At 39.9% G+C, this 19,623-nt stretch overlaps 1 protein-coding gene across 1 annotated transcript in view; it reads right to left on the bottom strand.

Annotated features, from left to right (window-relative positions):
• Positions 1 to 19,623, bottom strand: part of LOC146504997 (gamma-aminobutyric acid receptor subunit pi) — a 77,372-nt gene that overhangs the window by 45,488 nt on the left and 12,261 nt on the right. Inside the window, exon 2 of the mRNA XM_085183354.1 lies at positions 14,453 to 14,542. Within this exon, the coding sequence (XP_085039480.1) occupies positions 14,453 to 14,505 (53 nt within the window). The 5' untranslated portion in view covers positions 14,506 to 14,542. The remainder of the gene's footprint in view (positions 1 to 14,452; positions 14,543 to 19,623) is intronic.

The raw sequence follows: 19,623 nt of genomic DNA, 5'->3' as shown, positions 1-19,623 counted from the left end.
GCATATGGTGAGGGCTCACTGGAAGTGTGGCAGAGGCCAAACTAGTTCATGCATTTATTAATTCCAGGCTGTACTACTGTAATTCATTATTATCAGGAAGTCCTAAAAACTCCCTGAAAAGCCTTCAGCTAATCCAAAATTCTGCAGCAAGAGTCCTGACAGGGACTAGAAAGAGAGAGCAGATTTCTCCTGTTTTGGCTTCCCTTCATTGGCTTCCTGTTAAATCCAGAATTGAATTCAAAATCCTGCTCCTCACATACAAGGTCTTAAATAATCAGGCCCCATCTTATCTTAATGACCTTGTAGTACCATATCACCCTATTAGAGCACTTCGCTCTCGCACTGCAGGCCTACTTGTTGTTCCTAGAGTATTTAAAAGTAGAATGGGAGGGAGAGCCTTCAGTTTTCAGGCCCCTGTTCTGTTGGAACCAGCTTCCAGTTTGGATTCGGGAGACAGACACTATCTCTACTTTTAAGATTAGGCTTAAAACTTTCCTTTTGCTAAAGCATATAGTTAGGGCTGGATCAGGTGACCCTGAATCCTCCCATAGTTATGCTGCAATAGATGTAGGCTGCCGGGGATTCCCATGATGCATTGAGTTTTTCCTTTCCAGTCACCTTTCTCACTCACTATGTATTAACAGACCTCTCTGCATTGAATCATACTTGTTATTAATCTCTGTCTCTCTTCCACAGCATGTCTTTATCCTGTTTTCCTTCTCTCACCCCAACCAGTTGAAGCAGATGGCCCTGAGCCTGGTTCTGCCGGAGGTTTCTTCCTGTTAAAAGGGAGTTTTTCCTTCCCACTGTCGCCAAAGTGCTTGCTCATAGGGGTCATATGATTGTTGGGTTTTTCCTCTGTATCTACTGTACAATATAAAGCGCCTTGAGGCGACTTTTGTTGTGATTTGGCGCTATATAAATAAAATTGAATTGAATTGAACTGAATGTCTGTGAGAACATGCAGAACTTCGAAAGAATACAATAGAGGCTGGGGACATCGAATTCGAATGGACAATGTTCCACATCTCCATCCTTGAGGCAGGGATCCATCGTGATGAACAGTTATACTGGGCTTGGTTAGCCTGTAGGACTCCAGAGATGACCAGATACTGCCAGGCCAGGAGTGTTGCTCTGGTAGTTGCTGCAGCAAAAAGTAGGGTGTAGGAGGAGTTTGGGGAGGCCATGGAACAAAACTTTCAGTCAGCCTCAGCGTCAGCAATGCTGCAGATTCTGAACTAACTTGCTGTGGTGAAAAGAGAGCAGAGCATAAAAGCAAAGCTGCCAGTTTACAGATCAGTCTGTACCCACCTCAGCTATGGTCATAAACTCTGGGTAATGATTGAATAATGAGAGTGCAGGTAAAAGCGGCAGAAATGAGTTTACTCTTCCACATTGAAAGGGGCCAGTAGAGATGGCTTGGACATACGATTCCTCCAAGGTGCCTCCTGGGAAAGTTGCTCCATGCATGTCCTATCGGGGAGGAGAGATTACGTCTGTTGCCTGGCCTGAGAACCAACTTATTTCCAACTTACTGTACCCATAAAATGAATTAGTATGGGATTTGCTGAGGATTCATGCAGGATGGGTCAGAGAGCCATAGCACCACTGTTGAGCCACACTACAAACATACATACAATGTATGTATGCTAAATGTTAACCCTAATGATACAATCATTAAAGGAAGAAGGGAGGCAAAGGCATCCTAGAAATCAATCCCTGTCATGATGGTATCTCTACGCTGGTAAAAAACAAACAAACAAAAAAAAAGAAGCTCAACAAATTTTGATAAAAAAAACTGAACAACAGCATTTATGTTAGTTTCTAGAGAGCAGCAACAATATTAAGGATTCTAAATGCACTCAAAGACCCTGCAGATCATTCATTAAAACACCCAGAAAAAAGGATAATATTCAACCCTGTGCTAGCTATTCCACCGCACGCTGAAGCAGTTTCTTTTCCATCAAGGGCAGCTCACCCTCTGCAGTTCAGAAAATATAGCCGCTGTATTTCTCTCACTAAATTATTTTAAGATTTATTTATAATTGATTTTTGTTGTGAGCATAAACCAATTGCAATTTGTTTCAAAGCTAAATAATACTAATTACAGTGAATAACAAAGAGTGGCATTCATTTGCGGTCACATTTCTAAAGACTTTTTGAATGCAAAAGGATTGTTTTCGCTTTAATATCGTCCTCTGCCAACACCCAAGGGAAATATCTGGCTCTTAAGCAGCTAAATGCTCTATTATGTACAGTAGTTCGATGCTAACTTTGTTTGTTTGGTGATTAGTGCTAGGCAGTTATTACACAGTTCGTTATAGATATTTCGGGTAATGAAATTGTTTGTGAAATTAGGATATAAGAATATGCTGAAAAACTAGAAAGTCCCCACTAATACTGCAAAAATTCAGTGGGAGCTGCAGACTGACGTTATAATTCATTTTTAAACAACACATTCAAATCTTTTTTTTTTATTGTCCATTTTGGACTGCTTTCTCAGAAGCATAAAACCAAAAAGTCCGTATCTATAGCTGACAGTTCCTGGGTGTTTTCTGTGCTGCCCTTAAATTCTCACAATCGTTAATGACATATTGCCCTGTGTCATTATTTACTTAACAAAATCTAAGGCAGAATGCAAAAGCAGCACGTGAATCCCAACCGGTAGCATGTAGACCCACTTTAATCAACAATAACTTTGAAGTAGATCAGAGTAATTATTTTCTGTATGATTATCAGTCTCTGACAGGAATTTTGGCCCACTCATTCATTCACTGATATTGGCTGGCATTTGTTATGCACAGCTCTTCTAGGGTCCCCAACATTTCAAGTGCACTGAAGTTTGAACTTCGTATGGGTCATTTTTCATTTTAAGTGGTTCTGTTGTAGATTTGCTGCTGTGCTTATGATCACTGTCCTGCTGCATCACCCAGTTTTGTCCCAAGCTGTTGGAGAGATGGCCTCACATTTACCGTAACTCTAAAATACTTTGAGATACAGAGGAGTTGATGGTCGACTCAGCAAAGTGACCAGGCCCTGTTGCTGCAAAACAAGCCTAAATCATCACCCTTCCACCACCGTGTTTGACAATTGGTATTAGGTGTTTGTGATGCTATGCTCTATATGGTTAGATGTGGTGCTATGCATTATGGCCAAACATCTCCACTGCAGTCTCATCTGTCCAAAGGAAAGGTTTTTAAAGTATTTACATTAATATTTATTCGATTTTTCAGTGTTGCTGGTGAATAATTGATTATTTTGTTATATTTTATGAGTAATGTGTTCTTCTGCCAGCTTGTAAAAACCCAGAAAAATCTTTTGAAGCTCCTCGTCTTGAACCTTCTGAGCCCTCAAATGATTCAATTACACTGCTACTTCTCAATGTTATCCTAGGATCATCAGAAAGTAAGACCTCTAAACCTATTTTGTATGAGACACCCACCAAAGCATTCAATTTTCAAAAGGCTTTTAAAAAGGAGGAGAAATTTTGTTGGTGTGGGAGATCCAAAGAAAACCTCTGTGATCTTCAGTTTCGAGCTGTTGTGTGATGGGATAAGCTATCAGCTAGAGTACTATCCCTTTCAAGACAGGGAATATGCTTCTTTGTTAAATCTTCTTTTACCAACTGCTAAGATTTTAAGTGCTCAAAGGAAGGCAAAAATGAGATCTGTGATGATTAAAACGAATAACTGCAAATCTGACTACAAAACATTGTCATGGTAATAAGCATGTTATCTGTAGCACCAGCTTTGTAGTAGTCGGTAAGTCGGTGAGATGGACCCTAGAGGACCTTTAGAGGCGCTTAGGCAAAGATACTTCTTTAAATTCCCTGCTTAGAAATTGAATCACTTAGCTGAATTCAGAAGAAATAGACAAAAAAATGGTAGCTGGAATGGTAGCTTAAAGGTTTTAAGCCATAAGTTGGTGGGTTGATATAACGTGCACTAAAATATGGGATGCTGAATTTTACATTTTATGCGTTAGACTCTTGGAAAATGCAGTAACTTTTCAACTTTTAGAAACTTTAGATAATATGTTATTTTCCCTACAGACACATGCAATATTTTATCCCGTTAGAAGCAGTCATCACAAGATGGCCAAAAAGGAATGGTTATAGTCAGCAACAATACTCAGGTATCTGCAGTGTTTCAAATATGTTCAGTTGGTACAAAGGAACCCAAAATATGCCAAAACAAATGAACCATCAAAAACCTGAGCCACTGATACAGGGCAGTTTGGATCCATGCTTTTGTGTTCTTTATGCTAAATTCTGATCATCCAGTGTTGCAGCAGAAATCAGACCAGGTAAAGTTTTTTTTCCAGTCTTCTCATGTCCAATTTTGGTGAACCTGTTCTAACGGTAGCCTTTCTATTAGCATGAAGCAGTCTGACCATTGTTCTCTGATCTGTGGCATCATTTTCACCCAGAAAGTTTCGACTCACTGGATAATTTCTCACTTTTGAGCCAATGTCCATGAAGCCTGGAGAGGGTTATGCGGGAAAATCTAAGCAGATCAGCAGTTTCTGAAATACTCAGACCAGACTGTTTGGGACCAACAACCATACCATGTTCAAAGTCACTTAAATCACATCTCCCCCATTTTAATGCTAAGGTTGAACTTCAGCAGGTCACCTTGACCATGTCCACACACATAAATACACCCAGCTGCTGCCATGTACCTGGCTCATCAGATATTTAGCTTAATGAGTAGCTGAACAGATGTGCCTGGTGGCCATTGGCTATTGAGTGTATATCTATTTTGCAAAGAGCAAAGAGATTATTGCTTCTGGCAGGTATAAGTGATCTAACTAAATGTGTGGAGTTTAATGATTTACAGTCAAAAGGCTCTCTGGAAATTTGGATTTTCTATATGCATGAGAGAACCACCACAGCAATTTTATTAAACTTCATCATGCTGTGTCATCTAAATGAATCTGGAGCTTTACCAGAAGGATATATTAACTAAAATAAAATACACAGCGTAGCATTAATATTCTGAGCAGAGTTGAAATCGCTCATCAAAACATTTTTGTTTCTTGGAGAAAGCACCAGTGGTAGAAACAACCAAAAGCATAAAGCAGCTTTTCATATCCTTAGTCAGAGTAGAGGTGGTTTCATTAATTTTTGTACATCACTCCCCGATGTCTGCTACAGTGCAGGCAAGTACATATGTGCTGCTGAGGGGTTTAAACAGTATTCTTGAGCCTGAAGTGATAAAAAAATAATATATATATTTTTTTAAATTAGCAAAAATTAGCAAAATGTAAGAAAGGAAGTAGAAAACAGTACTGATGGTGTCTGCCGTTTCGCATATTAGCTCTGGACAATGTTGGAACAATAAAGATCAGGTGTTTGTCACACGTGGCACAGGAAACTGTCCTGTTCTCATCCCTGGAAATACTCTGGTTTAGGCTAGAGGTATATAGCATGAAGAAGGTAGGATACGTGAATCATCCACAAAGTTACCTGCTCAGGTCTCACATGAGCCCAAACGGACATCAGCCCGTTGTACTAGGTAGGTTAAAGTCAGTTTAGTGTCAGGTGTGACTGAAACACCTGACATAGTTGCATTCTCATATGCAGCCACTCTGCTCATATCTGAGTTAAGGGTTGTAGTGAGTATATGAAAACAGCTTATGACAAAGCACTCTGAAAATGGAAATGGCACAGAGAGAATATCTTGTTTAAGATAGAGGACCTACAGTTAAACTTAGAGACTGGTTTAAAGTTCAGCTTTTCTGCAGAAAATGATAAATGACGGATTTCAAAGAACATCTGCTGCATGGCAAGACAATTACTAACAGCTGTTGTTATTAAAAAAAGAAAAAGAAAAGTGGATTTTGTGATATTTGTGGAACTCAATAGCCTCATTAGTTAAATCAGAGGAAGCTGAGTTTTTTTTTTAATATTCCCTGTATATTCTCTGTTAGTGCCTTCTTTGTTAATCTGTTTCTCCCCCTCTTTGTCTCCCTCTCAAACACACACACACACACACACACACACACACACATGCACACACACAAAAATAATAGTTGCCATGTCTGAGCATGTCTGACCCTCCTCTCCACTTCCCCGCTGACCTGCACTAACACTGTGCTTAACGATCCAGTCCTGAATATGCTTCAGTTTGTCTCAGGGTTTCAACTCCTCTCTCTCACTGTCACGCACGCACACACACACACACACACACATACACACTTCTGATAAGCTCTCTGGAGGGCACAATGGGGTTCATTTTAGGAATTTTGTTGCTTAAATAGGGCCACTTTTGGAAACAGCAACATGCTGCCCTCTCACATGCTTTATAGATTTGTTAATTACTTAACACAGTGATTTTATTGGAGGCAGCTGTTGAGGAAGTGCATGAGCTCCTTGCTTGGGCATCGTTAGCTGTCACACACTGTGTACTACGCTCGAGCACAACGGAACCACCACGCCTGGGCTGGCCTGTCCAAGTAGCCAAGCTTTTCCTAACTGTGCCCACATACGGTACGCTGAGATCGCACTAGTAAAAGCGAATGGCCCTTGGGGGTGAAATGTGCTCAGGCGTGGTACAGATTACCTAGTGTGAGTACACCCTTACTTACATAGCTGAGTTGAAATAGAGCAAAAAAATTCACATCAGTGAGCATATTTCAAAGCCATGCAATCTCACCATTTAACAAATGAGCCTATTATTTGAAAACCAATTCCACCAATTCTTTGATTACAAAACAAGGGAACAGCTCAGGTTTAAGCATTCTGCTTGTAGTTTTAAGACACTTGGTATAAAAGCTAAGGTCTGTCCATATGTGTTTGTTGTCTTTCAGTCAAGCTCTAATCGGCCGTGGCATCAGCTCTGAAACATCAGTGGTGTTATATTTTGGTAACTCTTGACATCAATGAAGTGACATCAGTGAGCAGCCTCGAGCATCAACTTGTCAGAGGCAGCACAGCTACAGATCACTCTTCCCACTTGTTGAGGTCCAGTCCCTGGATCTGACATAATCTCAAGTCATACCTTTGCAATTCCACTTTTCTTCTAATCCACAACCTCAAAAGCTCCTCTTACAATAGACATGATATAGTCCTTTCAATGGATGATACTTTGTTTCTCCAGTGAATGAAAAACAAAATATATGATACAATGTTCCTTTAAGCCAATTACTTCTTTACCACTGTATCTTTTTGTGGCGTCTTCCTTGAGACAGTCCAGTGCTGTAATTATCCAAGCATAGGGATACACTAATCTCTCGAGTCATAATCAATAAAGCTGACATAGAATGGATTTCTATACAGGAGTAAGTCATGTCTCTCCAGTTAAAGCAAGAAAAGCATAGTGTAAGCCTTTAATCTGCTTGTAATAGGTTTCAGTAAAATTCTAGCCATCCTTTCTGTAACCATTGCACAGAAACCATTGGTGCCTATATGCAGTATTATGGTGCTACTTTAAATTATTAAGCCTCTATTGAAACAGATTAAATGAGAAATCAAGCCTGGCCGCTTTGATGCTGGAGCTCGTGTTTGCACATGTGGGTTGCTGAATGACTTGCAGAGGAATACATTTACGTCTGGTTACAAAATCAAAAATATAACCTTTAATCTAAAGCTGCTTCATCAAATAAAGGACTGGCTTTACCGTGGATTGCAGCCTTTATGAGACTAAACCCTTCCACGTGAATAGCAACTGCTTAGTCATAAGCTGACCTGACTAATCTATGCACGTCACGCTTCGCCCATTGTTATTTACAGTGCTTAACAATTTTATGTATTTTACTTACAAAACAAGAAGTCAGTAATCTGTCTTAAAATCTGTTTAAAACTAAGAATTATATTTTTTTATTTATTATATAACAAAATGAATTCATGTTTTATACCATTGTGCTCATACCATTTTAAGCTCTCAGGTTTGCCTGAGAAGACAGAAATTAATCAACCTCAACCACTAAAACTAATGTTTCTGTTCAGGGCTGTAAGTAAATCACTGTAATTTGACATCTTAATCAAAAAACATCATGATTAGCTTTACAGATTTTCCTAGGGTGTTTTTTAAAACAGGTAATTTAAAAATTTGTTGATAACAACAAAAATTAGATTTCTGCATTTAAAAACTCGTTTCAGTTAAAGAGCTTGGCATTCTGTTGGGTAAAGCATTTCAGAAGCTTAACTTAAAAAGATAATGTTTTGTTTCCTGTGCTAACTTAAGCCCTCTAATAACTGCAATTTAAAAGAAAACAATTGTTCTCAAGTGGGGTGGCTATGTTATACGTAGCATGCTGACCATCTTCTACATATGTATATGCTGTCTGCAGCATTGCAACAGTTAACTAACAATCAGTAAATTTGCCAAACAAAGCTACAGACGACTGCCTCAGATCACAATCTGTATTTATTTCTACTCATAACAAGTTCAGCTGTGATCAGCTGTGATCTTCAGTCTCTCCTCTTCAATTCCTCCTTTTGTTCTTTTTACTTCAGGAGAAAAACAATGCTCCAGTGCTGCCGGGAAGTGCCACACGGACATGAAAGGAGGCATGACTGACAGTAAAGCATTAATAAGCATGTCTCTTATGGCTCAGCTACATTGGTGGTGTACCACATCCTCAACAACAAGCAAAACACCAAATGTTCCAGACTCTAAACAGATCATTCCAACTGACGGTGTGACCTACATGACTCAAACTGCTTCAGCTTGTTACCTGTAATAAAGGTTTGCCTTCAGTTGTGGGTCTTAAGAGGTTTTGCTCTGTCTATTAAAGCGTGAGACCTGAGCACTAAAAGGATTTGCTGATGGGACGCTGAGCTTCCATGTTGTCCATACTAGGAAAACATCAATCTAGTTGTTTAGATCCTGACTCAGAAAGTTGGATCAGGTTTTTGCGACAACGAGACAATCAGTTGATCGGCATACCATCCCACCCATAAGCACCCATCGCTAGCAGATAAACTGACATGCGAACATCTTTGATTGTTTTAATAATAAATAATAATCAAATAAATTTATATTATCTGATGTATTTATTTTGTACTTTTCTTAACAAAATTAATTTTATTCGTCGTTAAATTACTCACACAACTTTGCTTCTGAAGCACAAGATGAATGCAGTTAAAAACAAAAAAGAGAGGTTGGATTTGTCACTCAGGAGTAATGCAAAGGTCTGCCAAATGGTCAAAAAGAAGAGATGGAACTGCAACAACCTAACAGACCCACAGCACTTTCCTTCTAAAAGCAAGAGCGACACTAAAACACAAGAATCGTTCATCATTTTGGTACTGTCCTACATATATGTCTTGCAAACACAATGCTGCAAAACACAAATCAAACGCCTGAAATTTCAGCCCATCATTTCATTTTGGGATGCACATTGTTCCACTGAAACACCTCTGCAAACACAAACACAAGCCAAAGCAGGACAAAGCTGCTTGCTAAGCTCGTTCTCTTTGTTTCAGATGGGTGCCAGTGATGGCTGACTCTTTTTATAGTGTGTTTCAACATCAAAGCTCTGCACTAGAGGTCAGGCTACAGCAGCTGCCTTCTTCTGGTATACTCAGTGTTAGCCAAGTTGAGACTGTACTTTGGCTCAGATGTTTACATGTTTACAGTGGCCATGATACCACATTAATTTTACATGGTCACTGTCTTTGTTTAGCTATGTTAACGTAAAAATAAATAAAACCTGATCGGAAAGTGAGTAAAAACACTTTGTTACTGTACTAAAGTAGAATTTTCAGGTGTCTGTCCTACTTGAGTATTTATTTTTCTGACAACGTTTTACTTTTACTCCATATATTACTCCATAAATATCTGCACTTTCTACCCCTCACATTTTTAATACAGGCTTATTATTTCTGACTCATCTGTATCATTTATAGTGTTTATACTCAGTGGTTAAAGTAAGCAGGAACGAGTGCAGGTGTCTGTAAGTTGTTGCTTCAGTACTTGGCGATCGTGGCTCAAGAGTTGGCAGTTCATCTTGTAATCGTAAGGTTGCCGGTTCGAGCTCCGACAGTCTTGGTCGTTGTGTCCTTGGGAAAGACACTTAACCCATTCCCTACTGGTGGTGGTCAGAGGGCCCGGTGGCACCAGTGTCCGGCAGCCTCGCCTCTGTCAGTGCGCCCCAGGGCGGCTGTGGCTACAATGTAGCTGCCATCACCTGACTGACTGAATGTGTAAAGCGCTTTGGGGTCCTTAGGGACGAGTAACGCGCTATACAAATACAGGCCATTTAGCATTTAGCTAGCACTACAGAAGAGGTGTGAGCATAAAGGAAGTTTTTTAACCATCAGGTAATTTCAAATGTAGCGTTTCTATCAGCAAACACACAAACACACAAACTGTTTGAGTGCAGTTTGTCACACAGTGTGTTGTTAGTCTCAGATCCAGCTGCTGTGTTTCCAGTGTGTTATTTAATATTATTTAATAATTATTTAATAATTGTGTTATTTAAATGTTGCAAGAAAATATACAGTAGTTGGATGGAATAAAGAGATTAGATTGCTGTACTGTGACGAATATATAATAAAGCACTGCGTCGGACTGGTGCATAGTGGCTTTAATACTTACGGATAGATTAATTCACTGACTTCAACCTTTATACCAGCTGTAGGTCTAGTATGAGACAATATACAGTATACTACTAGTGTAGGAAATGGAAGCCAGCCAAGACAGCTTGTGAAATTGTTGACATGTTGTTCATTAAGTTTTGTAAATCCACAAAGAGCAGCAGGTCAGCTGATCACAGCCTGTACACTATAAAATCTACTGGAGCTCATGCTAGGAATTTTGGAGTTGGGATTCTTTTCCCCACACTGAGCCACTGCAACTGTACTTAGGGTTGTCCCACCTGTTGAATTTCTGCTCCCTTTAAGGGTCCTCAGAGCTGATCACCTTGCTCCATCTCACCTTACCCCTAGCATCCTCTTTACATCAGTGAATCATCTCTGAGGCCTTCCTCTTCAGCATCCTGTGTCCAATATATGCACTATCCCTCCTCTGCACATGTCCAAACCATCTCAGGGTTCCAACTTTGTTTCCAAGCTGCTCAACCTGAGCTGCCCCTCTGATATACTCATTTCTAATCTTGTCCATTTTAGTCACTCCTGATAAAAAAAAATCTTGTCACTTTCTTCCTCCCTTCACCTCTGCCGCCTTCAGTTCTGCCTCCTGTGTTTTTGTCAGTGCCACTATCTACAAACCATCATAGCAGGACTTACTACCATCCTTCATCTAAATCCATTTCACTCTTGCCACTATCCTTCTGTCACAAATCACCCCTGACACTTGTTTCCACCCGCTCCACCCTGCACACTTTTCTTCACCTCTCATGTCCAACAACATTGCTCTGGATTGTTAACCCCAGTTATTTAAACGCATTAACCTTCAATATTTCTGCTTCTACGTTTCCTTTTCCACCTGCCTCGCATGCATTCTGATTTTCATTCTTCTTTCCACTGCATACCTCCACCTCTCCAGGCTTTCTCCCACCTGCTCCCTACTTGCATTACAGATCACATCATCTGCTTACACCTTAGTCCTTAGAGACTCCTGCCAGACCTCATCTGCCAGCCTGTCCATCACCACTGCAAACAAGAAGATTCTCAAAGCTGATCCCTGATGTAATCCCAGCCCCACCTTAAACCCATCTGTCACTGGTACTGCATACCTCACCACTGTCATCATACATGTCCTACGCCAACCTCATATACTTCTCAGCCACTCCTGACTCATATATACACGATCACAGATCCTCTTTTGGCACCCTATCATATACATTGAAGCTCCTCCTGACCTCCCCTGTACTTCTCCATCAACATTTTCAAAACAAAGATCACATCTGTAGCGCTCTTTCTCTGGCATGAAGCCATACTGCCGCTCAGTCATCGTCACCTCTGTTCCTTTCACCTACATGTCCATTGAAATCACCTCCAACTGCCACTCTTCCCCCCTGGGGACACTCTCTACACTTCACCTAACTTCCTCCAAAATTCCTCTTTCTCTTCTAACTGACATCCAACCTGTTGGGCATACATACTGCCAGCATTAAACATCACCCCTTCGATTTCCAGCTTCAAACTCGTGATCCTGTCTGACACTCTCCACCTCCACAACACTGTTTATATACTCCTTCTGCAAGATCCCTCCTACTCTATTTCTCTTTTTATCTACACCATGGTAGAACAGCTTCGATCCACCTCGAGTGCTCCTGGCCTTGCTTCCTTTTCCACATCCCCTGCACACATTATTTCTACTTTCCTTTTTGCCATAATACCAGCCTCCTCTCTCCGTTTACCAGTTATATTACTACTATACTACATTAAAAATCACTATTCTCATTTCCACATCTGCTTTTCCTTTTCTCCCGCTGCCTCCTAACACGTCTTCACTCTTTCCTATTCTTTTTGTCTTAAGCCAACAGTAGCACAGTTTCCAGTTTCCAGTGGTGTCTCACCATCCCATTCACAGCCCCAGAGAGGAGAGTAGAGGGGGTCCACAGTCCAGCTGTTGAAATGCAGGATGAGCAAAGTGGATTCAAGAAACTCTTTCTTTGACATCAACTGTATCAATATCGAAGTGTATAGATGAATATAGGCTCAGTCTCTTTCACCTCCTTTTCATGTAAACCGAACGGGCATATTCTTATTCTGAGTGTCTCTCAAGACTTTTACTTGCAGATTCAAGCAGGCTACCATTAACTATAGAGATCATTCTGTCAAATTGTGAATCAGTCAGCCTCATTGCTGTGAATGTGTAAATGCTGCGATGCCAACTGTGCATAACGCTGCATGATTAATGCGCAGATACTGCCAGAGAAAGTAATGATTATAAGAACCATTGATAAGCTCATTTCTGCGCAATAGCCAGCATCCACCAAGGCTTAAAATGAAGCCACTGTGGAAATGCCATTTTAAAAGGCCAAACTGAAACTAAGAAACTAGTGATGTGTGATACCACTGATTTCTTTTCTCATCCAATACCAATTACATTTCAGCTTTGAATCAGCAATACTGATCTGTAGAAAAGCTTAATGTGTTTGGAAAATCATACTAAAAAGTAGTGTATGCATCACCATAGTGTATGCTAATCTCACCCTAGCAGTACCTGTCCCTCTCCTCCTCAAGTCATCACCAAATTCTGTGTTATAATTGACTTTTGTTTGTGTTTCACAAGATTTGTGGCCTTGCAAACCATGTCTTGGCTGTTTGTGGAGCTGAAATAGCTCCACACATGACTCCACGAGTGAGCGAGCCATTTATACAGCCGTATTTTGTACCACTATGACAGGCAGAAGAAGAATCCGATGTGCTCACCACTAAACCGACATATTTACAACCTGGAAGAGTTATTTTAGTATCAGTTGGTAATTTCCCTCTTCATAAAAACAGGGTGGAGACTGACATGTAGCCAGCAGCTGTCTGCTAGGCCTCACTTCTGTTGAGTTATTGAACTAGTTGAACTGATGATGTTGGATCATTTTGGTGAGTGAAATTCTACTATTGTTCTAGTCTGTTACTTGAAATTAATTAGCAGGTATCTGTATGTGCATGTGCAGAGCTCATAGTACCTTGCTAAAAAAAAGTTTGTTTGCTAGCATTAGCTTACACTAGCATTAGCTTATAACTTAGCACTTTGACTACTCTTACAAATACACAAATAAATAAATAAACATAGTATGCCAACGATCCAAATCCAGACAGTGATTTCAGCATAGTTAAGTCAATCTTTTATATACAGTCTATGACATAGGCTTGTCATTGGCTCTTTATGGTTAGATAGGTTATGTAGAAAGCTGGACTTCACTTCCAGGTACACTGGGATTTCTCAAGTGAACAGTGCCTTCGTAGTCTTATAGTATAAATCTGATTTATTTTCTTTTGTGTGCACCATTTATGACTTTTGAGCAGACTTATATTTGTAATATAAATGTATATTTTAGAAGTGTTTAATAAATGAGGCCCTTAGGTGGCGGGAACCTGCCACAACACACAAATCCCATAGCTTTTTGTGAAAAGAAGTGCTGCACTATACAGAGCACATCTTAAAGCTGGTTTCAGTATGAGCCAGAGGCTTTGTCTTATCTAGAATGTGCATAGTGCACTCTATAATTTGAGAATAAACTGCAAGAAGAGCAGAGTCTTCGGTTCCCAACAGCATACAAATGTGCACCAAAGCATCCCATCATTCTCACCATACGACCTCTGCAGGGATTTTAACACCAATTGTATCCATGTGGTGCTGGATGCTGCCTCATCGATTCTGCTCAGCAGTGTCATCAGTGCAGGCATGGAGTTTCAATGCTTTTTGCCTCATGCATGGAGAGTTGTTATTGAGTATTGATGGTTTACACAAAAATGTTGCGACTAAGTATCTCCTCCTGAGCTCATTGACTACAAAGCTTTGGTGTTGTTAGAAATTAGAATCTGACATGGCTGATGACTTTGTGGCTGTAGATCCCAGTGGTTGTCCTTTCTTACCTGCTAATGAGGAGTACAGTGAACACGGTTCCTCCAGATACAGAGAGAGCCATGGCTGCTGGAGGAGTGAAGATGCCAAGTGGAGTTTATCTGGAAAAGGGGCACACAATGGAGAATAACATGCCGTTTAATGGGATGCAAGTAATGATAGCAGTCAGGAAATATAGATTGTGCTGCGCTTTGAAGACCAAACAGTTTTATGCATTTCAACAAGGATGCAGGGCAGGACTTGTGCAGGATCAGTGACTTCTAGAGTTTTGCTTTCCAGCTGGCAGGCAGCACAGAGGGGCACATGTGTGGCCTGTCTGAGGTTCCAAAAATACATATTTTCTCTTTACTCACATGATTTTTATCACCCAGGTAACGGTGGTTTCTCTGTGCCACTTGGTTATCTTTAATAGATTCCCTCAAACACTGAAGACATTCTTTCCTGATGTATTTCTAAATCACACAGTAGTGAATAACTGTGCTGGTCTGCCTTAGGGATATTCTCTCGGCAGCATAATGGCCTCCTGTTAATGATTTCACCTCACCTCCAAGTCTGGCGCTGAGCTTGGGTGAAAAGTAATAAAGCAATTTCCAATGTCCTCTCATTTCTTATATCCTCCTGCACTCCCGCTCTCTCTCTCTTTTAAGATAAAAGCGCACAGAAACCCTTCAGAGACCAGAAAAAACTGAGACCCAACTTGCCATAGATGGCAAGTTGGTCTAAGGAAATATTTAATGTAAAGTTGAAAGCAAACTTCTGTGGCTATGGTGTTAAAAGTGTCTTTACTTTGGTCTGAGCTTGAACTACAGTAAATCCTGTTGATGGTAACATTACATTTTTAGGTAAGGGATTGCATAGCAGAGGGTACACAGTTCTAAAGCAGGTAAGACATGCCTCAGTCCCAACAGGTTTTACAGTGAAACATGTATAATGCATACACAGTAAGGGAATACTAAATGAATATACGAAACTGGGAATCCAGAGATACATTATTGAGCACTAGGTTTCTCCTATTCTCTACACACATAGTGACACTGAGGACATGTGTACTTATTCAGCCATTTTGGTCATAAATGCAGAAAGCATGGCGAAGACACAGTATGGCCGACTTCCTGTCTCTGCTCTCGATGTCACGACTGAAGCTGACAGAAATGGAGTGAAGTTTAAAATTCTCTCTCACTTCTGTCCATTATGACTCATACATAAGTCTGGTCTGTTGATGTAAAAATGCATGTGCTCTGAAGTGGGCATACATATATTTTTAGAACTTAAATCTTCTTTCTTGTCTTTGCACGCAGTTAAACTATCTTGCAATATTAAACTGAGATTTGATTGTCATTGTGATGATTAAAACAAGTTCGATTTTTGCTTTAAAATGACTTAAAAGGAGTTGTCCAACGTTTTTATCTGTTCACATCTATTTACTCAGGAGGAAGCTGTAAAACTTTGTGAAAGTTCAATTCGAGTCAACGAGTCAGTGAAGCTCACTTCTGTCTGATACCCGTGAACTTTTCTGTTGGTAAGAGCTGCTGTTTTTGTTGCTGTTAGCAACTGTTAGCTGCCGTTCGTGAAACCTTCTTGGAAGTGGATCGAGTATTGTTGAACTCTTATCGAATGAAGTCTCATATGATGTGAAAATATATTCAAGCTGCTTCTCAGCCATTAGCTGGCATAATAAAAGCTTATAACCAGCTGTTGTTGTTGTTTAACCAGCTTATTGTCAGCTGTGTGAAAACATGTCTAATTTGCTGACAATGTGTAATAATGTATGTAATTATGTTTATGCTCATTTTCATGTGTAACATGAGGTGTACTTCATATGCAGAATCTCTAGCCACACACACACAGAATGGTAATCCATCTGTATTCAAGATGACGGGACAACTCCTGTGTATTTTTAATGGATTAACTCGAAGTTCATGAGGATGCATCAATTTGTTGAAAAACATAATTGCATACTAATCAAAGTATATTTATGATTAAAACATTTTTTCTATTAAAGAACCTCAAAAAAATGACAGAAAAATTCTGTTAACTTTCCCCCTATTTCCAGTCCAGAACTGTAAAGGTCCTTTTTACAGCTATCCCCTACTATTCCCGTTCAGCATTCAATGTTTTTTGGTTTCTGATTCTGACAGACTGCCATTTATTTAAGTTCTATCGCAGATGAACAATAAATACACAGAAATATACACAATAGGGTCATAAAGTAAAAGCTTAAATAGTAGAATCACTTGTTTTTGTTTTCTCACCAGGTGTAGAGTAGCTGGATTCGTCTGTTACTGTCTGCAGATATCTTTTTGATGTCTTGGTTGTATTTATTTACAGAGCACCAGTGCAGTACAATATTACAGAAGAAGCCCAATGATCCCATATGAGCAAGCATTAGGAAGGGAGGGTAGGAAAGAAGAACTTCTTTTCAAGGTAAGAGATCTCTGGTGACGATCGTGGCTCAAGAGTTGGGTGTTCGTCTTGTAATCGGAAGGTTGCCGGTTTGAGCCCTGGCTCGGACAGTCTCGGTTGTTGTGTCCTTGGGCAAGACACTTCACCCGTTGCCTACTGGTAATGGCCAGAGGGGCCGATGGCACGATACGGTAGCCTCGCTTCTGTCAGTCTGCCCCAGGGCAGCTGTGGCTACAACTGTGGCCTCCACCAGTGTGTGAATGTGAGAGTGAATGCAGAGTGGAATTGCAAAGCACTTTGAGGGTTTTGAAAAGCGCTATATAAATACAATCCATTATTATTATTATTATTCTGGTAAAGCAGGGTTTAAGGAAGGATAGCCATCTGCCTCGAGCTGGTTTTCATATTTTATAGTTATATGTTATGCATGTGTAATAGCTTAAGGGCTGAATTATCACATTCTGTTCTGGTCTCTCTCTCTCTCCCATATATTAGTAGGTTAAACATTATCTTAATTTACCAATGATTTTAATGTAATGATTTTTTTCTATATGTGGTAATTATGAAACACCATTCAATAATAATAAAGTCAAATCATTACAGTTTTGATTTATGCTAAAAGAAAAATAATACGTAGATATGTAGAGTGTCTCGGTTTTGGACCAGTGTACCGTTACACAGCAATAAACAATATATACATTACTGCAAATCAAACAAAATTACTGCCCTTTAGAGTTGGTGGACTTCGTGGGAGAGTAATTTCAACATAATAGAAGACTGAAATACAAAATTATACCCACTCACCTGACAGCAGTTCAGCCTGTACCTTAGAGTACTTTACTGTACCCTGGAAAGCTATTCAGCCAACCAGGAATACCTATTTGAAACCTGTTTGCAGTGAACTCTATAAAAATAGGACTGTTTCAAAAGAGGATCACTTCAAGTTGTTTTAAGAAGCGCTTCCATTTGATGTACTCTTTGGAAAGGATACAAGTACAGATACGTGTGTTAAAAAAAATCCAGTAAAAGTATTGATCAATTTCTTTACTCAAGTAAAAGTGAAAAAGTACAGGCTCTGAAATGCACTCAAGGTAAGAAAGTAAAAAGTAGCTCCCTGAAGGACAATTCTACCAACCATTTTTATGCACAGGTAACTGGACCTTCTGCTATATTAATATGACACAAAAATGTATTTACATAAATTATGACATCACACATTTAAATCTGCAGTTTATCAGGTATCACTGAGCAGTCATTACCTTTAAATTTAACCTCTCGTCTTTCTTTCCTGTCCGGTCTTTCTCCATCTCTGAGTGCACCTCTCTTTTGTTTCTCTGCCTGAGTAACACAACAGCTGTAACAACACACTGTGTGACTACACACGATGGGTTTGTGTGTGTGCTGATGTTTGTTGAGATGATAGAAATGCTGTTGAAACGTTATGACATCACTCCCTTTATGCTCATTCTACTTTAGCGCTAGCTAACAGCTGACTCGCCCCGCCCACTTTACTTGTCTGCTTTGATGTAGGAATACAAAGCATAGATATTTTTCTTGAAAGGTGGGAGTGAAAGCAAAAAGTTGCCAGAAAAATAAGTAAAGTAAAGTACAGATAGCTGAAAATTCTACTTAAGTACAGTAACAAAGCATTTGTACTTACTTCCCACCTCGTTACTTCCCAGTTAATGTGTCAGCTAATTTGAGAGGATTCTATTATTTGTTTGTTTTTTATTGTTTTCTCTCAGCTTTTCAGCTCCACCTTTTAGCCACTTCTTCCTCAATTTTTCCAAAAGGTGCGTGAGAGCACAGCGAAGGGGGCGGTTGAGTTAAGAGGTCTGATTTGTGTCAGTATCCAGTGTCAGTAATTAAAATGGGCCGCTGTAAGTGCTTGTACAAAAGCCCTTCAAGACGGCTCATCTCCCCAAAGTGCGTCGTTACATCTTGAAAATGCCAGATTACCAGTCCAGCCCTGACTACAAAGAAATAGAAAAGAGCCTTAGCCAAAGGGAAGAAATTTGGATTTATAAATTATAGGTCAGTAAAGGAAATCATTTTCTGTCTGATTTTGACTGAATTTGTCCAGGTTTTTGGAAGAGTACTCCTGCTGGTGGCGTTTTAATTAAATTCATTCACATTTAATTTCTTTATATAGCCAAACAACAACAACAACAACATGTTTTGACCTTGTACGGTAAAGGGCCTACAGTATAAATGAGCTTTATAAACAGGGGTGCACAGAAGTTGCGTATTTGCTGTCAAAATTAAAGACGCGCACCAGATAAGAAGTTGCAACGGGCGTACATAAGATTTTCTGGAGGACAGATATTTGTTTAGAACTCTTAAAGGTGTCGAAGAAGCAAGCGCCTCCAAAGAAATGTCAGAAGGAGTCCGAACCGCAAAAGAAGCGCGTATTCTCGGAAAAGAGGTTGCAGGAGGTGAGCTGGCGTCAAACAAATGATGAACGCACAGAGATGTGGTGCAGAATATGACGTGAAAATCCCACTCTATATGTACGCAAACGCACGTTGCAACTTCTTATCTGGTACGCGTCTTTTATTTTGACAGCGAATGACCACTTATATGCACCCCTGTTTATAAAGACCTTTTACTGGTTAAAAAAAAACAAAAAAAAAAAAAACTCACATCCTGTGTGGAAGTTGAAGGTGGATGTACCTCTATTGGTGAAACACCTATAGAAAAGAATTCAATATGTTCATGGACGCTTGTCCCTGATGAAGGCTTCGGATGAAAACATTGGACTTATAGGTTAAATATAGCC

The sequence above is a fragment of the Neolamprologus multifasciatus genome, chromosome 13 (genome assembly GCF_963576455.1).
Source record: "Neolamprologus multifasciatus chromosome 13, fNeoMul1.2, whole genome shotgun sequence".
NCBI classification, from domain to species: Eukaryota; Metazoa; Chordata; class Actinopteri; order Cichliformes; family Cichlidae; genus Neolamprologus; species Neolamprologus multifasciatus.
The sequence above is the reverse complement of the archived record's forward strand: the minus strand, read 5'-3'. Positions and strand labels throughout refer to the sequence as shown.